Consider the following 22,414-nt stretch of genomic DNA (forward strand, 5'->3'; position numbering starts at 1 on the left):
TTAAAACTCACTTTCATTCTACAAAGGGAAACACAGCCACTGTTTGGTGACTGGCATACTGGATTATTTTTGCCTCTAGCTTTGCACACAAAATCAATTGAAGTGTGGAAAAGAACCTGAGTACAAGAAAATGAGCCAACACTGTCAGCACAGAATAAATGATACACTGGCAGCAATAACAGAACTTTTTCTGGAGAGAAGATATTTATGAAAAAATGTAATTTCCTATTTCAATAAAGGCGAGTTAGTCTGCAGGAAGATTGTGTGAACTTCCCAGCTCTCAATTACATATTCACACATTTGTAAAGTTCCAGAAACACTTTATTTAAAAATGGAGTTGTAAATGCATATAACAAAATAACATACATAATAAATGTAACAAAAATAAATAAGGAGAACATGTCCATACAAAATAATAACATAGTAATGCAAAATGCTTATTACACAACATAAAAGTAAAAATGCCTGAAATAACACAAACAGAATCTCATATGAAGAGCCTGCACCTTTAATCCTTCCTAGCCATTTCCTACTTTTCACTTGAATCTGCAGAAAAATTATGTTCCCAAGCATTAAACAAAAGAAGGAATTATGGTGATGGTTTGGTACACTCAGTTTTCAACACCTAGCTCTAGTTTCCATTTATTTTTGCCCTTCTGCACCTCCAAAAAGTTTTCCTGTAGCCTCTGTAATCTAGTGTCATTCAGGCTCCCACAGTTAGCTGGAGTAGAGCATATTGAGTCATACATGAAGACTGTTTGCTTTTCATTTTTTTTAAAGAAAATATGAAATCCATTATACAACAGATTAGTGGTTTTGTTTTTACATCTCTACAAAAAAAGTTTTTGCATCTTTATTAACTGGTCCAACTCTTACTGATTTCTGAAAGCCTGTACAATTTAAAAGCGTACAGAAAGTAGGTTTTTTTAAAAACAAATCTCATATAGGATTATTGCTGAAATATTAAAGACCATTTCATAAAAGCTGCAAAACTGTATCTTTAACCTTAATATATAGAGACTGATGCAAACATAAGAAAATTCCAGTCTATTAGTTACATTTAACAGAAAAAACATTCCTCCAAATTACAGTGTTCTGGAAATACAAAGTAATTTACTTTAATTTTTATTATTATTTCCAAATGTTAAGTTACTGGGACAACTGATAAGGAAAATAAGGCTTATATAGGAAACTTTAAATAGACTTGCTTTTCAGTGATAATAAGCAAAATGTCCATGTTAGCAGTCGTCGTTCAGAATCCTTTTAAATATGTAAGACAGGGACAGCTTTACTAGCAAGACTACAGGAAAATATACAGAAGCAAATAAAACCATTTGCTTGGGAGTGCATCTATCGATCAAGCAAATCATGACAACTCTATTTCCAAGTCCCCTAAAGAAAATTTTACATCTCATGATCATTCCAAATAAACAGTAATTTCTTCTGTAAGCTTATAAGTTGCATTTTGATTGGTGAGAGCCCATTTGGCTCAACATGCTTTAATATGTCCCACATTACTGTATGTTTAAATTTGTTTCCTAGTTTCAACAAAGATTTGGACAGATATGAGATATGAAACACTTCTACTTTCATTAACATCAAAAAGACTTTTGAAGAAGATCAAAAAGTGCCAAATAGTCTTTTCAGAAAGTGGATTAAAACACTGTAATGATAATACAAGGACAGTATTATCAGTTTTGTATATACACCAAAACACTGCTTGCTGTTCAACGATATCGATATGTTCACCTACCACTCCCAGCAAATCTTAGTGCAAACATAATATGTGAACTTATTTGTAAACCCCAAGACAATTTACGCAGCAACAAGGTTACATAAACCACAGAACTGTTTGAGATTTTCCAGTACGTGAGGATGAATGCTTTCTAAAATCTGTCTTACTTTCGCAGTAATGTGTCATTGTAGTCAAAGATAATGTTTCCTATATAAATCATCTAATTCAGAATCAAATGTAACTGTTCAACTGTTCTGTACAAGCTTTAGAGGAGGAAGTCCATTCATCAGAGCAGCTTGGCAAAGAGATTTGGGGTTTTCAGTAAATGTTAGACTGCTTGCATGGCTTTTAAAAAGAAATAAATCTATTAAGGGAAAACTGCTGATATAATAATTCTTTTGCAAAGCACACAACCACAAAGGGCAAACCTGCCACAATCTGCTTTCCTACACTGTATCTATGCATATCTTTATGATTTGAAAAGGATTTGTGTGACAATCAAAGCATCACAATTAAAGAAAACTGGTTTAATAAAACAACTGCTGTTTGACCAAGCCTTTTTTTTTTTTTTAATTATAAAAACGAACATTGTAAGTTTTCCTTGATTTTCTAAACATTCCACATGAAAGGTTTTTGTATCAAACACTGAGATGTCACTCACGCAGGGTGGCATCTTCTTCTTCCCCATCTGGGTTAAACCTATTGAAATGTATGCTGAAATCTGCCTCGGATTCAGCATTTTCCAATTCCGCTGCCACAGGGCCGGTGGCGGGACGAGCAGCCCGAGCCTCGGGCTGGCAGTTTGGCTGCGCTGGAGGGCGGGGGCCTTGGGAAACAGGGCTGGACTTCGGCTTCGGCTGAGCTGGTAACACGGGGCTGGCGAATCCCAAGTTGCTCAGAGCATCCAGGGTACCATCAGGGTCAATCATAGCATTAATTGCTAAGCAATCAAGAAAAGATGAGAAGGATAGGGAAGAAGCCATAAAAAATACAATTTTCTGTTACTATAAAAATATGGAAATCCTTATCTTACACTTTTATTTTTATGATGACAGACGCGAGATTTTATGTGTGCTGCCCATGACAAAGAAATGGTGTATCCAACATAGCTGTAAACTGATACATATATTCAAAAGCAGTTACATAAATTAAAACTTAGCTGAAATGAAACTGCACAAACTAAACACTGCCTGATGTGTGGACAGGAAACAGAGATGATAAACTACCTATGATAAGGTCATAGGGACTGAAAAAGGGAATTTTAATTTGAGTGGTTTTTTCCCCCTGATGTTACCATTTTATCATGCTTTGTTCCACCTCACCCCCAGTAAACAGCCATAGTTGCTGATTCCATGATTGAACCAAATTTGTATAAAAGAGCAATCATTTATCTACTCAGTGAGGGCAAACTGAAGCACCTATTATACTATTATAATTATACTATTAACATATTTGTCACATTTAACAGAACTCTTTTTTATTTTCAAAAATGTACTAACATTTATTACTAATTTGTCTCTAAAGGTGGTTAATGACTTCTCCTGAAACATTCTTTTAAAAAAAAAGTTTTGCAATAGGATTAAATCTGAATACTAAAAACAAAAAAGATAAGAAATTTACAACTAACATCATAATGATAAGCATGGACCACTAATCCATTTGACCACCATTGTTATTAAACAGTAAACTAAGTATAAACAATACACAAATAAGACTGCAACTTCTTTTTAAAAAAATACTCAGTTTTAAGTTTATTTTGATAAATGGAATATATGTAACATTAATATTAAATAACTAAACAATATTAAATAATATTAAATAATTAAATAGCAGACCTTGTAAGAAAAACATACTTCTTTCCACTTTATATATAGATAAGACTTCGTGTGTGAAAAGCCTAAGTAACTTTTCAATTTTGTAGTCTGTGGGCTCCACAGTTACAAAGATTGGATTCTGCAGTGTGAAGGGAAGATGTCAAGAGCTAATTCTAAATTTTCATTTTATTGTAACACAGACACTTGTGGGTTTTTTTGAGGTTTCCTACAGATTATGTCTCAGTGCATTCCTTATACTGAATTGTGCTACACATGAGGGTATTACTGATGTGAACAGCTTATTTTATAAAGCCTGATCTCAGGATTCTCTATCACCTACTCTTCAATATTTACCCACAAAATTATTCTATTAAGAATGTTTCACAAATAATTCCTTTGGGATTCTCAGGACTACTTATTTATCCTTTTATCACCCATATAAAAAGATATGATCACTCTTCTGCTTTTAAAAAAGCCCAACCATGTTTGTTTATCAAATGTACCAGCAGTTACATGATATAAATGCATAAAACTGATACTGTGAATAAATTTTAATAAATCACAGTAACTTCGTTTCATGGTATACATATACACATATAGATGTCTATTAAAAAAATTTAAACAAGCAACCACAGAAGAGAAAAGTGAAAAAAGATTTGTACCTTGGAGCTGCTTCTCAACTCGTTTCAGTTCCTGTAAGATTGATGATATTTCCTAGAAAAGAAACAACCATGTTTCATTATCACAGAATCACAGAATCGCCGAGGTCAGAAGAGATCTTGAAGTATTAAGTCCAGCTGTCCCCCCAGCACTGCCACTGCACCCCTTAAACCACTAAATCATCACCCAGTGTCAGATCCAGATGCCTCCTAAACAACTCCAGGGATGGTAACTCCACCACCCCTCCAGGCAACCTGTTCCAATGCCTGACCACTCTAACAGTGAAAAGTATTTTTGTAATACCTAATCTGAATCTCCCCTGTCCCACCTTAAGGCCATGATGGAAAAATAATGGAAATTTCCATTATGGAAGAAGAGATTTAAACTACCTCTCAGCAGTGAACAATCACCCTCCCCACCTTCAGCAATTGCAATTTGCTATTTGCATTGTCCCTTCTGGCATCAAGAGCATCCCTACTGGTGGTGGCCCAGCCATGTACCCCAGGGGTCCTGTGTGGCTGTGCTGGAGGCTGGAGAGCCATGTCCCACTCAGAAATCCAGAGCCTTCTGCACTGACTACCTGCTGCTGTCCACAAGGCCTCATTCTGACCTTTGCTCATCTGCCTGTGCCACCTCTGCTCAAGCACAGACTTACAGACACCACAGTTCTGTAGAGATCGGGCAAAGTAACAGCAGACCTTGAAAGGAAAGTTACAGGATGAACTCAGTATTAAATGGAACAGAGTGATTTATAAGGTTGTAGAGATGTGAGTCAGACAGTGAGATGACTGCATCAAGGTTCTGTCTGCACCCACTGGCCCTGTCACCATGAGACCCCGCACAGCACACCAGTGCTGGGGCCTCATCACTCCTCTGTCTTACAGATTTTTCTCCACTGTGCTAACACAGCCACAGCCACAGCCACAGCAACACACTCAGAAACATGGCAGTCATTAAATGTACTACATCTTAAGCTGCAGAATCACAGAATATCCTGAGCTGGTAGGGACCCCCAAGGATCATTGTGTCCAGCTCCTGGCCCTGCACAGGACACCCAAAGGATCACACCATGTGCCTGAGAGCATTTTCCAAATGCTTCTGGAACTCTGGCGGGCTTGGTGCTGTGACCACTTCCCTGAGTCACTTTCCTAGTTATAAAATTAGCATATTTATATTAATATAAATACGTAAATCCTACAATTGAAGGATCCTACACTGGACAATAGTGTTAATCCAACTGCTGAGGAGAGCTGTCAGTGGTATTCTAAAGCTGAGAATTTTCAAAGGCACTGATTTCAGAAACCCATTAATCCATTTCAGAAAGCTGTTCTGTACTAAGTACTGTGATTTTCAGGGGTGGCAAAGAGATTGATTATCTTTATGAAGTCTTATCTTTTAGTAGATTTCCCATCTGAGCGGGACATAAATGTTCCAACAACAGAACAAACATCACTTACAACTGTCTCTCTTAACTTTTAATGTTCTGTGGTGAAATTAAGCACTGCATTTGGAAAATATATTGCTCTGAAAACTAAGCAGAAACTTGAAAATCAGTGCACAGACAAAGAACTGCCGAACAACCCAAAAACTCTCAAGCAATGCAAGACGCTTCAATACATTGAAAAAAATTAATAAAATGCTGAATTTAGGAATAAATATACAACTTACCTTTTTTCTTTTTTAAGGAGTATCTTAAAACCCCATATTCAGGGCAGTTAGAATATAAAACATTAAATTTGGATCTTATTCTGCACATGGATAAGAGAAACTCCTTATATTGTAATATTTCTAAAATTAGAAACTTCCATGAACTTGCTTAATTAATTTTTTTAATTAAGAAACTATCAGCAAACCTATTAAATTATAATACTGAGTCACTAATGATTGCTCTTGATAAATACACCATTCTGCAGAAATTACAGGCCAAGTTTTTTATACTTCCAGGAAAAATCAATCTGGAGGAGTTTAATAACTGATGATGGGCTAACAGAGAAGTGCTAGCCTGTTCAATGCCAGGGGAAATGTATTCACATTTGAGTTCTGAGCAATCCATGTGAAGTATGTGAGCAGTTTCCCACCTTTCTCCCAGAAAAAAACCTGCCTCTGTAAGCAGACATTCTTAAGAGCAAGACTCTGCAGATGGATAATGCAGCTCAGCTCTGCCTGCTCTCACATGCAAGGATGTTTTTCACACTCTACACTCTGTGTTTAGAAGCAAAGGAGAAGTGTACTGAGACACAATGTGTGGTCTGTCCCCTCACACTGTCACACAGTCTGGTCATGACATGGCCTGAATTGAGCCATTAAACATAGCTGATCTATGTTATTAGGCTTTTACATAAAACAGCTGGAGTTCTAGTGGGCACCCTATGGTTACCACTTCCAGACAAAACCAATGGGATTAGTTTTCACTGAAGAGTCCTTTTATTGCAATGTGTCTATGGATTATTTTCATCATGTGTATTAGAACACAACTTCTCGAAGTATTAGTAATCAGTATTAATAGTGTTAAGTATTATATACTAAGTATTAATGATTAGTAGGTAAAGCAGTTTTTAGCTTGTAAACCAAGTTCATCCAAAAGCAATCTAACATCCAAAATAACGGTTATTACCTTTTGTTAAACAAATATACTGATGGTCTATATATAGTCTGAATCCCTTTAACTGCACTCTTTATCTGAATTTTCCCTGAACAATTACTTGTTTCTTTATGAGACAGTAAATCTTAATAATTATTAAAGATTAGGTTTATTCTTGAAATGTACTTAGTGTCTGAATGAAGCCTTTTAACAATTTTTGCCCTTATGTCATTGAAAACAACACATTCCTCTACTGATTACTTAGCCATTAGATGACCAGCATAATCAGTCCTAGAAGATTCATACCATGCTTGATGTTTTCACAATAGGAACTTCACTTTCAGCTCGTAGCTTGTTTTCAATTTCTTCCCAGTTTCTGTCTTTGTCCTTAAATAATATTCTAGAAGAAATACAACAGTATGTTTAAAATAGAAAAAAAAACATAAAATAAACTGAAAGATTAAATAACATGATAGGAGAAAACAGCACTAGGAGTATTGAATGGAAGTAAAATGTAAAATATTGAAACCTGATAGAATCTAACCACACAGTTAAAATTTTCAGGGAAGCATACAGGCTTTCAGCAAAATCATTATTATTGACATTTAAATGGCAGTTCTGTAGCTAAGTAATTGGTGTATATATATACAGACACAGCTGATTCTGTCCTCCAGCACTGACACATTTTTTAAAAAGCCAACTATTTTACTGTAGGGAGAAAATTCCCCATTAATACTGCATTTTACAACAATAGCAAAACATAAGATAAATGAATTCAACTTTTACATTTGTATTTTATATTAATAAAAAATTAAAACACATTAGGAAATTACAAAAATGCATTTCATAGAAGAAGTTTTCATTGAAAAGTCTTAATATGTAAATTTTATATATATATATATATATATGTATGTTTTAGTAGTATGAGTATCACTCGTATTAATGTTTAAAGAAGTCACTTCAAATTGTAAAACCCCAAAGCATACTGTGAGATTCCTATTTTTTATGTTCGGTTCCCTGCTTGATAAAATTTCTGTTTCCATTGTCATATAATAATTTAAACTTTCTTCATTGGCACAATTGGAAAAGAAAAAGCAAAAAAAAGCAATGTGCAGATATTTAAGGTCTGTGAAGTGACACCATGATGACACAGAGGTGTCCAAATCCACTTCTTCTCTAATTGGTATTTCACAGTTAAAATTCAAAAACAGCTGCAGTAAAACTGCTAAGCAAACAAACCAGCCAATTGCAAATCATGGTCAAAGAGCAGCACATTTTAAAGAAACTGTTACTGTAACTAGGTCTCTGAAGAAATACTTTTTAAGTTGGAAGTTCATGACAGAGTGAATGTCACAAAGACTAAGAATTTGAAAGAAAGCTGTGAGCCTTAGTACTGCATTTCTGTTCACCTTTCTTCAGTTATGTATATCCTATGGAGAATTTCATTCTCCATATATTACCCTGCCAAGAATATCTCATTTTGCAAAATAGCTACCCTGCCTTATTTTATCAGTGCACAAATGTCTGTAGGCCACTCATCCAGAAGCTGCTTTAACTCTTCTGTCTTTGAGGTCTTCACACCCTGCTGCTTTGGAACGTGTTTATGTCAGAGGTTTCACTGCAAGGAAGTGCTACTTTGATGACACAATGTCATGGGATTGAGGCAAGTGACCACTTCTGCCAGACTTGGGTGTATTCACGTACAAAGCATACAAGGAGTAAACATTAATACATACTTTTTCTTTGGGAAGGAATAAATAAATTAAAAGTAATCAAAATTGCACTGAAGAAAGCATGAAACATGTTATGGCCTTAACTAGGGTCATCATCTTTTAAAAAAGTTCATCATCAGATGTCTGGCAAATTTTTTTATGTTCTGGGAGTGAAAAAGCTTGCAAAGTCATACAACTGCAAACTTGGATACCAGAAAGTTCAAACATAATGGATAATTTAGTGTTTGCCTGTCATTGAGGAGTCCAAATACACATTAAAAAAAAAAGAAGAAAACAAAGCAGAGACAATGAAATCCTTTATAGGATCGTAATTAAAAAAAAAGGCAACTTCTGGAAATACTTGACTCAGTATACAGACACTTACACAGCTATACTTTCTCTAATATAATAGCATTTATATCCCCCTGGAAATCAGCAGGAACATAGAAAATAAGGCTTTATTTAGCAGTAAACAGCACTAGCACAAAAAAAAAGGTAAGCTATTGTGACATTGTGTGATTTTTCATCTTCCTTCTTGCCATGTTCTATTAAAGTAATTCTATCCTGATGTATGTGATTAGTACCTTTGCTTCTGTATGTGGTGTTTTTAGAGCTAATGTTCTTCTATTTTAAAATTTAAAAAGTTCTCATTTAATCGGTCATTTCATTAAAAAAGAAGGAAACAAAATGAAAGCATTAATTAGAAATTTTGAAACTGTTATTATTTAAACTATAAAGTGGACAGGCCAATTTGTTTTTACTATAAAGTTAGGAAGTCTATTTCTTTTTACTTCATCTTTTTGAATTCTTCCTTTAGCTAGTTCTAACTTCCTTTCAACTTTGCTCTTCCTCTTTCTAACCATACTTTTCAAGTTAAAAGAATGTATTTATAAATGCCTGTTGCCTTCTTCTCTTGCTTCTCCCTACCTTCTGAGGCAAATCTTACTTGATTATGCTCAATACCCATTTTTCTTTCAGTGCACTTTGCAGGATGCACAGCAAACAGCAGAGGCCAACAAGCAGTACCTCCACTGACATGACTGCTTTGCTTAGGTTGTGCCTGAGTGAAGAGGCACGTGCCTGCTACAAGACAAGCCCATGACACTGCACTCACACAGCAGAGCACTGATAACACCGTGCAGATCTTCTCACCACAAAACCTCCTCACCTCTTCCCTTCACAACCTCTGAAAACTCCTGCAAACTCATTGTGACATATAAAAGCACAAACACAGGCTAGGTAGAGAATAGATGGAGAGCAGCCCTGGAAAGAAGGACTTGGGGGTGCTGGAGGATGAGAGGCTGGACATGAGCCAGCAATGTGCCCTCACAGCCCAGAGACCCAATTGTATCCTGAGCTGCAACAGAGAGTGGCCAGCAGGGTGAGGGAGGGGATTCTGCCCCTCTGCTCTGCTCTGGTGAGACCCCACCTGGAGTGATGCATCCACCTCTGGAGTTCACAAAATAAGGACATGGACCTGTTGGAGTGAGTCCAGAGAAGGGCCACAAAGATAATCAGAGGGCTGGGGCACCTCTTTTATGAAGACATTGTAACTATTCTGGGCAGAAATTTCAACTGGCTTAATTCCAGAAAGAGGAATAGCAGCACACCAGCTGGCTGAACTCATGTATTTCAAAACAAAGCTAAGGTAAAAATCTGTAACAGGTACTAGCTGCCTTATATGCTCCCTAAAAAATAATATTAAAAGTAGTGCTGCTTTTCTGATTCAAAATATAAATGAAATTATGAATAACATGGTATTATTCAAGTCCATTCTGAGGAAAAGAAAGTCTTGAACATAGCCCTGGGGAATATGCTAAATAATTCCTTATTAATATGAATTTACTGCATTTTTATAGAAACAAAGCCCTTTCTTTAAGTATGTATAAAATATTTGTACGTATGCTTGTATTTGTAATATCATACATGATCACATTATTACTACATTCAGTAGTAGCTGTCTTTTTAGATCATTTTAAGATCAGCAAATTAATCAGAAATGTGTAAGACCTAGATTTAACATTACCTGTTAATCACCAGTAAAAACAACTCACAAAAATCCTTAGAATAGCATAATAAAAATGAGTTACAGGCTTTGAAAGAATTGATTCTTCACTTGGTGATACTTTTCCTATTAGAAACTAGGACTAGAAATGGCAATTAACCTACATTTTACCAATTTATATAGATTATTATAAGTTTTCTTCTTGATTTCTATGGTCAAATCATTTTTGGTATTCCCATGAGAATACAATCTTCAGATATGTTAATATTTTGCTGCTTTTACTAGTTACAGCTCCTCTGCTGGAAGTATGATGGATGTTGTTCTGTCCATGTAAACTTTCCTGATATTCCTCTTCATATAAAGTGAAATAAAAAGAAGGAATAATGGAAAAAGTATTCATTCCAAATCTTTCTGAATTCTAAAAAAACCCCTAGCTAACAGTGCTTTTTTAAGACAAGTTTCTACTACCTACATTTGTTCTGTGTCTATTTTGTTATCTTTTTTACTGCTGGGAATGTTGATGAGAAGAGACATTTTCAGCAATAATAGTAATTTTTGAAAACCCACCTGATTTTTCCAGCTGTTTTGTCTATGGATTGTCTTATTTTGCGAGAAAACTGGAAGACTGAGGACAACAGCAAACTGTCCCCCATAACCTGCAAGAAGTTTTTAATAAGAAAGGATATTATTAGTTTAATAGTAACAATTCCATATATTTTGGTATCTTTAACTATAAAAAAATCTTACTTATGTTTTAATTGGTATCATATACAATGATATTTGAACATTTTGCCAATAAAATAATACACAATTTTTTCCAATATTAATGCCACCTGCTAGAGGTAGGAGAGACAGGAAAATGTCTAGAATATTAAGTGGGGAGATAATTGTAAAAGCTTAAAATCGAGACATTCTGTTGTGTGCTCACTTCATCTCTGCTCCAAGTCCTTCTGCGGGTAATTGTTGGGGGATCGAGGGCCTCTGTCAGCTGAGGTCTGGCATCACTAGGCCGACCATTCCCTTCCGGGGGTTTCGCATGCACTATTGGAGGGATTTTTCTAAAATTGAGACTTTCATCAAATACTCGGTCCACCAACTGCAGGATAAAAGAAAAATGAAGTTCATGAAATCTACTGGATACATCCAAAAATCAGATTACTGGGGTTCTTTTTCCTAAAACAGTTTATAAGATGCCTATCAAATAATAATCATTCTGTTGTCTTCTATAGTATAAAATGATCATCTATTGTGCCAGAATATCTTGTACAAGTGAATGTTTGGGTTTTTTTAAAGTATCAGACATACATGGCAAATTTAGACTACCCCACTGAAATTTTGCTTATTGGCAGGTGATACAATAGCTACCTATAAACTGGTACAGAACAATTTATTCATTCGATTAATGGAATATATCTGTGGAATTAAGAAGAGTACTCTGAAATTTAGGGGTTTTTTTCCAAATTAGTCACAGTGTTACAGAAAGACCTACACTACCTAAAGGAGATACTGCCACCTGCAGTATGTACACAATGCACTGTATTTTTTGAAGAAGAAAAGAATTATTTAATAATAAAAAAATTGGAGTGATCTAACTGGATCTGAGAAAAGGTGTGTTTTACTTCCTTAAAGTTTACCCACAGTCCATGCGAATTAAAACCAAAATCTATGTGAGTGCATTTATAACTTTTCGGAGTACCCAACTCACAGATTTCTTATTGCTGTTTATATCTTTTTTTCCACAGAAAAAGGCAGTATTAAACTAACCACAGTAAACTAGTGTATTAACCAAAATTTATGCACACAAAAATGAATAAAACACATTTTGAAAGGAATACTATGAAGAAAAAAATGCATTAAACATTTACAACGTATTATTATGGTGAATTGTAACATGGTAGAAAGTGATGATTTAAATTCAGATTAACATGTTTATCAGCATTAGACCTGTGATGGTTACTAGAACACGTTAGTCAATATATTCATAGAACGGCACATCAGAGGTAGGCAAAGAAAATAAGAATTGTTAGAAGCATAAAGCAAACTTACTTCAAGGCAGTTTTTGACAATGTTATTAAGAAAGAAAATCTAAAGTTAACTGATGGTACCTAAATATTTCAGTGTTCAGAAGATGAAAGTTTTATGTCACCTGCGAAAAGAGGGACTTTTTTGTTTTTAATAGCTTTACAAAGAAGTAAATGTATACATTTATATATAGTTTTGCATATACACTAATATCTTTGAATGCACTTAGATACCATCCAACAGTATCTAAGGCTACAGACAAGCAGGAAACAAATAACTATCTTGTCCTATGTTTCGTGGAAAAAAAGAGACAGACAGTATGGCATCCTTTTGACAAGCTGTGTTCACAGGGTAACTTCTGGGTTGTTTGTTGAAATGTAAAGGAACTTTAAATCAAAAAAACAATGTAGAGATCATGCATACGGGTTGAGTGGAAGTAACTAAAAAGGCTATGCAAAATGCTAAAAGCAAAAGAAATAAAGAAAAGGAAGAACCTTATGCATTTCTCCATGAAGATCTCCTACCTCTTCTCTAGTGTCTATGGCAGAGCCAGGGGTGGTGGCAGCAGTGCTTACTGTGGTACTGGGGGCAGTGCCTGATGAAGTCACTGAATCTATCTCTCCTGCTACATCGTTGATTTCCCGTGCGATGAGAGCCAGATCTTGACTGATCCTAGTAATAAAGAGAGTGTTACATTCTCTCCTACAAACGCTTTTGGGCCAGTAGAGCCCAATCTGCAGCCTTTGAGGCTGGAAGTTCTAGTTCCTGACAACCGTGCTATGAAAACGTGCATGCCTTTCTAAACAGAAAGATTACCTGTAGAACCATAAAAGTAAATTCTGTCTGAAGCTTTTAACAGCATGCCTTTCTGGAGGAAGAAGGTGCAAGGCAATCTCAAAAGACAGAATATTCCAGTTTTCTTCCCAGGATTCAGACAGATGCATGCAATATGCTGTATCTCCAACACAGAGGATGCATAGGAAATATGATGAAAATACTGCACACATGACCTGTGTAATATGGCAGTAAATCTGAAATGTTCAGAAAGCATTTAATTTATACCTTAGTTTGCCAACTTGAAAAAAGCGTTTACAAGACCTCTGATTTTCTAGCAGCCCTGCAGCTTGCTCAAAACAAGCTTCCCATGTGTTTGAAATTCCCTAAATCCTCAAATTTAATCAAGACAAGTTTTTCAGTGGGAAAAAGAGAACATACCTTTAAAAACCCAGATATGATAGCATTACAAAAATACAGCTGAATTCTCAGCCAAAAATTCCTTTTACTTTCTTCTGATTCACCACACCAAAAAACCAGCTTTGCTCTGTGTTCTGCTCAGCCCAGGGAGGAAACTTGGCTAGCTCTGCTTGTGCTACTCCTCCCCAGGACACCCCAAAAGGAGGAGAGAACAAGACAAAAAAACCCCACAAAGCAAAAGCTAAAAACCCTTACTAATTATGACACCCTGAATCTCCAGCTTGGATCACACAGTTGAGAAGAGCAGACTGCCAAGTGATCCCCTTTCACACTTCTGCCCGACAGCACTGAAGGCACAGAAGCCGACAGTGCCACTTCTGCGCCACCAAGGACTCGGTGACACGCAGCACCCACCACTCAAGTGGGAGGAGGTGCACAGCCACACGACAGTGACACACCCCGGGCTCAACAGAGATGCATTTTTCAAGGTGAGCTTCCTTCTGCTCATTATTTTCACTTTGTCTTCAAGTCAAAAAGAATGGACACTACTGGCCTAAGTGAACAGAATTTCAACTAGACAGGCAAATGTAACTAGAGAAATTTCCAGCATTGGATTTTGCGAGTAACCATCAGCAATCTACAATGAAGTGCAACTTTGTGCGGCTTAGATACACATATAATTGGAATATGGCTGCAAACGAATATGTGGCAATTACCTGTGACCACTCAAGACAGTATTTCTGATTTTGAACTATTAAAGACTGGAACAGTAAAGCATAAGACAAGTCAATTGCTCATTTAAATAAATTAAAATATGATAAGTGCCTATTACTGCATTAGTTAATTTAACTTATTTATTGTAGCTTTTGGGTCAATTTAATTTATCTTTCATGTTCTTATATATGCCATTAAAAATCCAATATTCTTAGTAGTAGAGATACTAAAACAGCTACTTCCTTTGTCTCATACAATCATCTAACTTTTTCCTGAAATAGAGAAGTTGCTACTATTCACATTTGATTTTCTGGGACAAATTCTGGTATTTAATGAGTACTTGTGAAGAAAATAAAACCAGGAGATTTCAATTATCAGCAAATTTTCCAGAAGAAAAATGTCGTTAAACACCATAATCAAAAGTAGCATCAATTAACTAAGACTTAACTCTTCACAGAAATCAGCAATGCTTCAACACAACACAACCACTTCATCTGAGTTCTTACCAAGAAATCAGAATTACATGAAGTGTCAGATCTCTATATAAAAATGAATTCAAATGAATCCTGGAAGTATCAGAGTAAACAACCCTAACATTGATGGCAAGCAGCTTGGTAGATAATTACCATAGTCAAACATCAGTCATGTGAACAAAACCTGGAATTATTTTCAATGTGACAGTAAGCTATAGTCCAGTACTCAATTACATTTCTGTATAGAAACAAGACAGAGCACTACACAAGAAGCATTATGAAAAATAAAATAAGACACCAGCTGTGAGTTGAGCCTGAATTTTCATAAATGAAGTTTTCAAGTAATTCTACATTAATTTCAGAAACAGAAAGCTTAAGTATAAGGAGTATGTTTTTTGAAATCCGGGACAAGAGACTTAGGCTTTAGGTGTACACTATTTACTCTGCTGCAACTGTAGGCTGCCTTGGAGATCTCTACTGCTTCCTCCATCCGACCTAGCAATCATACAAGGCAAATCAATTCACAGATGCAGAACTAATAAACCTCAAATTCCCTCAATCCCTCAACCTACTCCAGGAAATACTGCTTTAGATTCACCCAGTGAGCAGACTCAGGCGGCTACACAGCTACATGTGGAACAGACTCAGTTTCCAACACAAAGGAAAAGGTGAGAACACACGGCTTGGGATGGAGAAAGTATGACCACCTTTTCCAAAAGCCTGGAATTCTAGTTCTTATTTACCTATAGTGAAAGAATACCCAATGTTAGAAAAAACCACAATGAAACAGGAATATTTCTAAGATACCTGTAATAGTGCTGAACTACTGGATTTCCAAAAACATTTTTATGCTTAGTCTACCATGTTACACTTCCTATACTGAGTCAGTGGATTTTAATATCCTTTTTTAACATTTTAACAATACTTTAACATCCTTGAACAAAATATACATGAAGCTCCTCATATTCTGAGGGTGTAAATTCCCTCCATGTCAAAGTGGCTTTAAATCAAGTTTAGTTATCCCAGTAAGTTTTCTAAACACCTCTTTCAAATTTTCAATTTTATTAACATCTGAAAATTGTGAAGTTTCTGCAAAGTGCAAACTGGGTCAGTCACAGAGGACCAGTTAAAACAAAGTATGACGGTAACATGGATGCAATGAAATATTTGCCATACAGTTTCTACACTACTTTCTGCTACACATGTATTTTATGAAAGGCTTATCCTTACACCTGCCTAATCTAATCAGTTATTCAACAACAGTAACAACAAAAACAAATCAACTAATTTTAATGAGAGCATATAACCATCTATTAATTTTTTTAAAACTCTAAATAGAGTTGAAGAGACCTTGATCATAGAGGCTGGACTGATGGCTGGGATGGAAAAAAAAACCCAGTGTGAACAATAATAGAGCCTATGGTTAGCAAGGCAATGGGAGCAGAGACAAAAATTATCTTACAGGGGACAGAAGTTAAAAATAAAGCCAGGGGACCAATAATGTGAATCAGTACCAAGATATGCAGACACAGAAAGGGTGAACTAGTGACCTACAGCAAGGGCTCTCAGCAGAGGCTAACCAAAGCAACTGTTATTGGAAGCAGTGAAAATAGATGACAGCAACCTGGAATTTCTCAGATGCTGAATGCTAGTTTTCTTTACCTTAAATAAGCTCATTTAATGTAGGTTGTGTGAAATTTCTACGTAAACCCAAAAATTTGGCAATACTGATTTGAGCCTCTCAGCACTTCCACTGAAAATAAAGGTGAAGAGGTAGGAGAAGTACACAGCCTTTAAAACAACTTTTAAAGCCAATATATCAATGTAGAAAAGGGTATGAATACCAAGGGAAGATAAAAACCTGCAAACCTAACTATCAAATGAGTTTAGACTGAATCATCAATTACTTCCAGTGTCAATCTCTCCTAGATGAGCAAAACACACCAAGAAGTTTCACTGAAGTAGAGGTTCAGCAGTACTATTTATCACAAGGAATCATATAGAATATGCTACGGCTATCATTTTTTTCCCCATATACACACAGACTTTCCTACAGCCATCTCTAACTTCAGATTTCTGAAAAGAAAGAGATGTTCTAGGAAGATGATTTTGAAAAGGTTTATTGCATGATACTATGAGACTCCCTTAGGTATCTTCTGTGTGCCTCTCAGGCCTCTACATCTTCCCATTGCACAGATCACACTAGAAAAACAAATGTTAAAGAATATTACCAAGATCAGGAAACAAAAATTAATTAATCACAAGGAAAACACTTCCACAGTATTAAGATTTAGAAAATACTCCACACTATAAAGATTAATCTTAAAAGGAAGACGTATTTCTTGTTTAGGCTTCCAAATTAAGTTTGGTGAAAGTCTTTGGAACCTGAAAATCTTCAGAACCTGACACCTAAGTATTAAATAACATTTACATGCTTGTGCATTCTCTCTGAAGTTTTCACTGCCTGGCTGTTGAATGATGTGGGAATAACTGGTTACCAGAATGTGAAACTAACTTTTCCTTGGTTCACTTGAAGCAGAGTGGCCCCAGCAACAACAGAGGTATTGATATATTAATCTCAAGGACTTGCAACCAAAGAAAATTACTTTTTGGTGAATACGCATGTTTTAAATCAGAAAGTACCTAACATGAAATAATGTCTAGATAAATCAAAAATAAAATGAGAACATGGTCTCTCATGTTCCAAAACTCACTTTTTTCTCTCTCTGTCACCTGTGATCGATCTGAAATTTTATCTCAATACGTAAAGGTACTACAAAATCACATATACTTCAGCCTCAGGAAATACACAAAGTACCTCTGCAAGTCCCAATAATGCAACTGAAAGTTCATCTTCTGGGACTTGGCTATCATAAATCAGAAGTTACTATCATTTTCCACTAAAAAGAGATGTGCTGGTAACGTGAGCGTTCTGTCTGCCAGTCTCTCACAAGAAGAATTTTAAGTTACCCATTCAGTTAGTGAATGAAAGTAGTAAGCAGTGACACAGAAAATCCATTCCCTGTCTGTGACCTCTCTGTGCACCTGTACAAGTGGCTGGGTACAATGCTCAGTTATTTCAGAGGCACTCCTTTCAAACCAACCTTGCTATCTCTTCCCGGTGGGCAGTCCAGTCACGAATGTAGTCCTCCTGCTCCTTTATCCTGTGCTTGAATGTGTTGCTGCTTTGAGCTGCTGTCCCAGAGCTCTGCAGTCGCGTGGTTTTCAGGGCTGGAGAGGTACGTAGACGGGTATGTTTAGGGGAATTACGGTTTGATCCGAATTCATCTTCTGAGGTGGAAGCATAATCTGTAGGAAAGCGCCTCCATCTTGCACTTACTAAATTAGTTTAATTATTAAAAAAGAATTATTATGGCATCTTTAATAAGAAAAAACAGCATTATTTCAGAAACATCACAAAAATACGCAGCTATTCATTATCCATCCCCAGGTACCTCACAAAAGATTTATTTACTACATCTTTAAAAGAAAGCTACAGAATTTGTGTTAAATAAAAAATATTGATTAATAAAAACATAAAACTCATGCTCTTTGTATAGTGATGAGTGAAGTAAGATGTAAAAGTCAGTGATTGTATATGAGCTCAAACTGTACTACAAAACAAGGGCCCAATTCATTAACATTGAAGTATATAGTCAGATTGCACTTTTTCTGCAGATTTTTTCCCAAATTTCATTCAAGGTTTATGCAATTCACACACACAAAGAAAGAAGAGATATGAAGGAAGGATGGAGCTGGCACCAAGCCTGGAATGCATGCTTACGTAAGAAAAGCATAAAACTCCAGGATGATAGGTAGGTCTTTTCCAACCTTAATGATTCTATGATTAAATGTTTAGTACAGAAAAAAAATATGTAAAATTAATACTGTGTTATAAAAATCTGCAGCACATCCATAAGAAAAGCAGCCTCAGAGAAAAAAGTATATATTCTGACATGCAGCACATAAAGCATTACACAGCCATGTTGCTGAGGACAGCCTGAAGTATAGGAGAACTGAAACTAAGTAGGAGGTTCTTGTCCCCTTATGAATTACTGAAGTCTAGAAAATGGATTTCAGATGTGCTGTCCTCAAACATTCCCAGCAGGAAGAGATACCACCAAGCGTAAAGAAATCCCCATCACCACAACCTGCAGGGGATTTAATACCCCAAACTCATTGACATTCATGAGGCTCTGTAAGTATCACAGAAAATTAAAAAAGGTGACTACCTCTCGGTAATTGAAAAATACTAGAATTGAATGATGTAAATTACTTTTAATAGTATTACAAAATGCAAGAATTAATAATGATTTCTCCTGATACATTAAAAAAACCAACATTACAAATGAAGTATACACCAATATGAATTTAAGTAATGAATAATGAAAGTACTTATCGTGTAATGCAAAGATTACAGTATGTAAAATATGACATTGGTGTACAAGCTTACATCCCTTCCCTCATATAAATAATGAATTTTCAATTGCTGAAAACAAAATTTGTGTAATTTTTTTCAGGTTTAAATGTGGGTTTCAAATTATGTCCAGTTCTACTTTTTTAAAATTTTCTAACTTTATTGAAGAAAGTAAGAATGTCTCTCCAATTACTTTCTGATCTCTTTTTGGAGGCTTCAAAGTTGTTAATCTTAGGGAAGTAAAACATGAGCAGAAAAAGTACATTTTCCCACCAATAGCATGCAAGCAATGTGTGACCAAAGTCCAAAGAGCTTTATGAGTTGGGCCCACATTTCATCATCGATTTTTGTGTAAATTCTTTGTCCCAGTTCAAATTGTATTCTTCAAAATAATTATAAAATTTATCTTAAAATCTCTCAAGTGAGCTAGTTCAGCAACTCAGCACTGTACAATGAGCATATGTAATAATATATTTAAAAACTAAAAATTGAATGAGAAGTGAAATATCAGAAACAGATTTGATTTCTAGTACTCTACCACTGTAAGTTTCAACATCAGGGTCTGGGTCTGGGAGAAGCTTGGATTTCTCTGTGTACAAAATAGTGTTTTATCATGTTAATTCGTTTTAAAACATTCAGATTAGAAGCATTTGCTTAAATAAAATATACTGATGAGATTAGCCTTAGGTCCTCTTTTCCACCCACACTTTTTTAGGAAAAGGTCATACATTCAATCAAAAATACTGAATTTTGTAAAGACTTAAACATTTCAGAGATACTAACTGAAATGACATCAATAACAATCATCTACATAGTATCATAAAAACCCTGTTTTTAAGACCCTTAAATTTTAAGGCCTTAAAATGTTGGGGGATTACATATTATCAACGTGTTTCTCATTAATATGAGGAAAAAGTTATTGTAGGCCTAGCAGTAAAAATCTGAAAGTTGTATGATTCACAACAAGCAATATCCAAGCATGTTTCCCAGTAAGGTAGCTATATGTTTGCACATATGTGCTTTTAATACTATTATTAAAATTATGCAGGCCCAAAATGTCATTGTAGTTTATGTAGATTTCTGAAAGCTGTTGTGTAGTTCCTTATCTCAGACACCAAAGACTGTGAAGATCAGTAGCACCAACTAGAAAATCCTCCAAAACCCTGGCTAAAATAATCAGCATTCAAACCTAATTTAGTGACGACTCTGTGAGAAGTATAACGTCCTCACAACACATTAAGCTGGCAAGTTTGGTGATTCGGACAACACACTCTCACTTTAGAAAGATCTGAGAATAAATTTTATTGAAGATATTCCTTAAAAAATATTCTACTCTCATTGACGCAACGCCTTCTCAAGCTGCATCCATTTGCAAGATCCTACTACTAAAATGTACTTAGTAAGGGCTGTTTTTTCTCCATTATCAGTTTCTTTCCCCCCACAGTTACCTCAACAGCTTTGATCAACCTATCTGCCAGCTATTTGCAATGACAGCTAGGTCAGCAAGCCAGCAGAGCTGCCAAACACAACTGGCTGCTCAAGGTCTCTCTGTTCTGACTTAATTTTACAGTTGCAGTTTAACACTTTTGTGCTAGGTCTGATCCTGCCATTTGTTTTCCCCATACATAGCTCCTTCTGTAACAGCATCTTCAGTTTTCCTCTATTGTGAAAATAAGTCTTTGGTCTCTGTTTTTACTGATCACACTCTACTGTTTGATGATGCAGTGCCTTGATCAGAACTTTCACTGCTTGTGCTTTATTATAAAGTTACAAATTCTGCTTCATGTGTCTTCACAGTGCTGTCAGTTATCAAGCCTCCTAACCCAGAAACACTCTGGTAAAATCACTTGAATGCTGACAATTCTTATCCAAGATGTTCCCTTTATCTGCTTGCCCTTTCATATAAAAGTAGGCAATACTTCACTGCATCAAGGATTAAAAATGATTCTTGAAATTACAGACTTGCTGCTAGGTCTGACAATTTTAATCCTATTATGTTGCAATTCCTCCACATGAAGTACAAGACAATAAAAAAAATCCAGAAACTACATCTTATTCTTGCTCTCTTTTTACAGGTATGTATGTCTGAACAGTGATTTCGGAAGCGCAGAAATAAATCCAGCCTACAAAGAGAAAGTTAAGAGGCTACTAATGTTTAGAGATCTACAATGTGGTAATGTTAACTGACCTCTGATGAGATAACCCGTGGAACATATTTAACATTTTGAGAGCAGCTAGTCCTCTGGTAAAGGAAACAAAACCCCAAACCTATATTGGTAATAATCATGCATTTTCCAGTCTTTCTATGTCCAGGGAGAGAAGAAAATCCATTCCTGTTACACTTTGATTAAATGTGCCTGAAGTAAACACATTCAAACAGTTGAGCCACTTTTGTCAAGCACTTCATTAGTGCTTTCCAAAAGAGCTAAAATGAATTGAATTGTTGACTCTTCTAGAAACAAAATTAAATGGAGGAAGTAAAAGTGGCCTATATATAATAGGAGATGCATGTATATATATATACTCCTATATACCTTAGAAGATTACACCACTTTCAAAGCAATTCAGATTTTCCTAAAGTATCTAAAGTATCCAATCTAAATAAACCAGTAAAAAATTATACTATAATGTTACTGATACAGACAAAATTCAGAACTCTAAATCCTAAACAAACAGTAGTAATAATATTTTTTACTTATATAGTAACAAGACTTGATTGGTTTATTTAGCAATGATTTTGTTTTGAAAGTATCTGAAGCCTTATTAATTGCTTTCAGATTTTAGCCTTTACATTGATAGGCTTCTCCCTTCATATGTATTAACTGTAAAATTTTATATGACAGAAGCTATTACTACTGTAGATTTTTCTAGCAATGGCTTTTTTCAATCACCTAGATTATTATGTTGGGGTACCCATGAGAAGATGGCACCTTTTCTCTCTTGAAAACACAATATTTTATACAAGCTACAGTAAACTCTTGACTGTGTGATACAGGTAAATGAACATTTAGCAAAGACAACTGTGATAGACAATAGAGTGGGAAGAGAAAGACACACTCACTCCCCTTAACAGAAGCAGCAAACCAC

General features: G+C 35.6%; 1 protein-coding gene across 3 annotated transcripts in view; it reads right to left on the bottom strand.

Moving 5' to 3' along the window:
• Window positions 1-299: 299 nt before the first annotated feature.
• The window catches only part of CEP170 (centrosomal protein 170), a 95,953-nt gene continuing 73,838 nt past the window's right edge, over window positions 300-22,414 (bottom strand). The window contains exons 13-19 of one of the 3 annotated variants that reach the window (XM_082277303.1): window positions 18,015-18,249; window positions 13,054-13,201; window positions 11,436-11,603; window positions 11,075-11,163; window positions 7,097-7,190; window positions 4,212-4,263; window positions 300-2,675 (exon numbers count right to left, since the gene is read on the bottom strand). In XM_082277303.1, coding sequence (XP_082133429.1) covers window positions 2,389-2,675; window positions 4,212-4,263; window positions 7,097-7,190; window positions 11,075-11,163; window positions 11,436-11,603; window positions 13,054-13,201; window positions 18,015-18,249 — 1,073 coding nt within the window. In that variant the 3' untranslated portion in view covers window positions 300-2,388. Of the gene's footprint in view, window positions 2,676-4,211; window positions 4,264-7,096; window positions 7,191-11,074; window positions 11,164-11,435; window positions 11,604-13,023; window positions 13,202-18,014; window positions 18,250-22,414 lie in introns of all 3 variants that reach the window. The other 2 variants (XM_082277302.1, XM_082277301.1) reach the window with 2 other exon arrangements.

The sequence above is a fragment of the Coloeus monedula genome (assembly GCF_965178545.1).
Source record: "Coloeus monedula genome assembly, chromosome: 2".
NCBI lineage: Eukaryota > Metazoa > Chordata > Aves > Passeriformes > Corvidae > Coloeus > Coloeus monedula.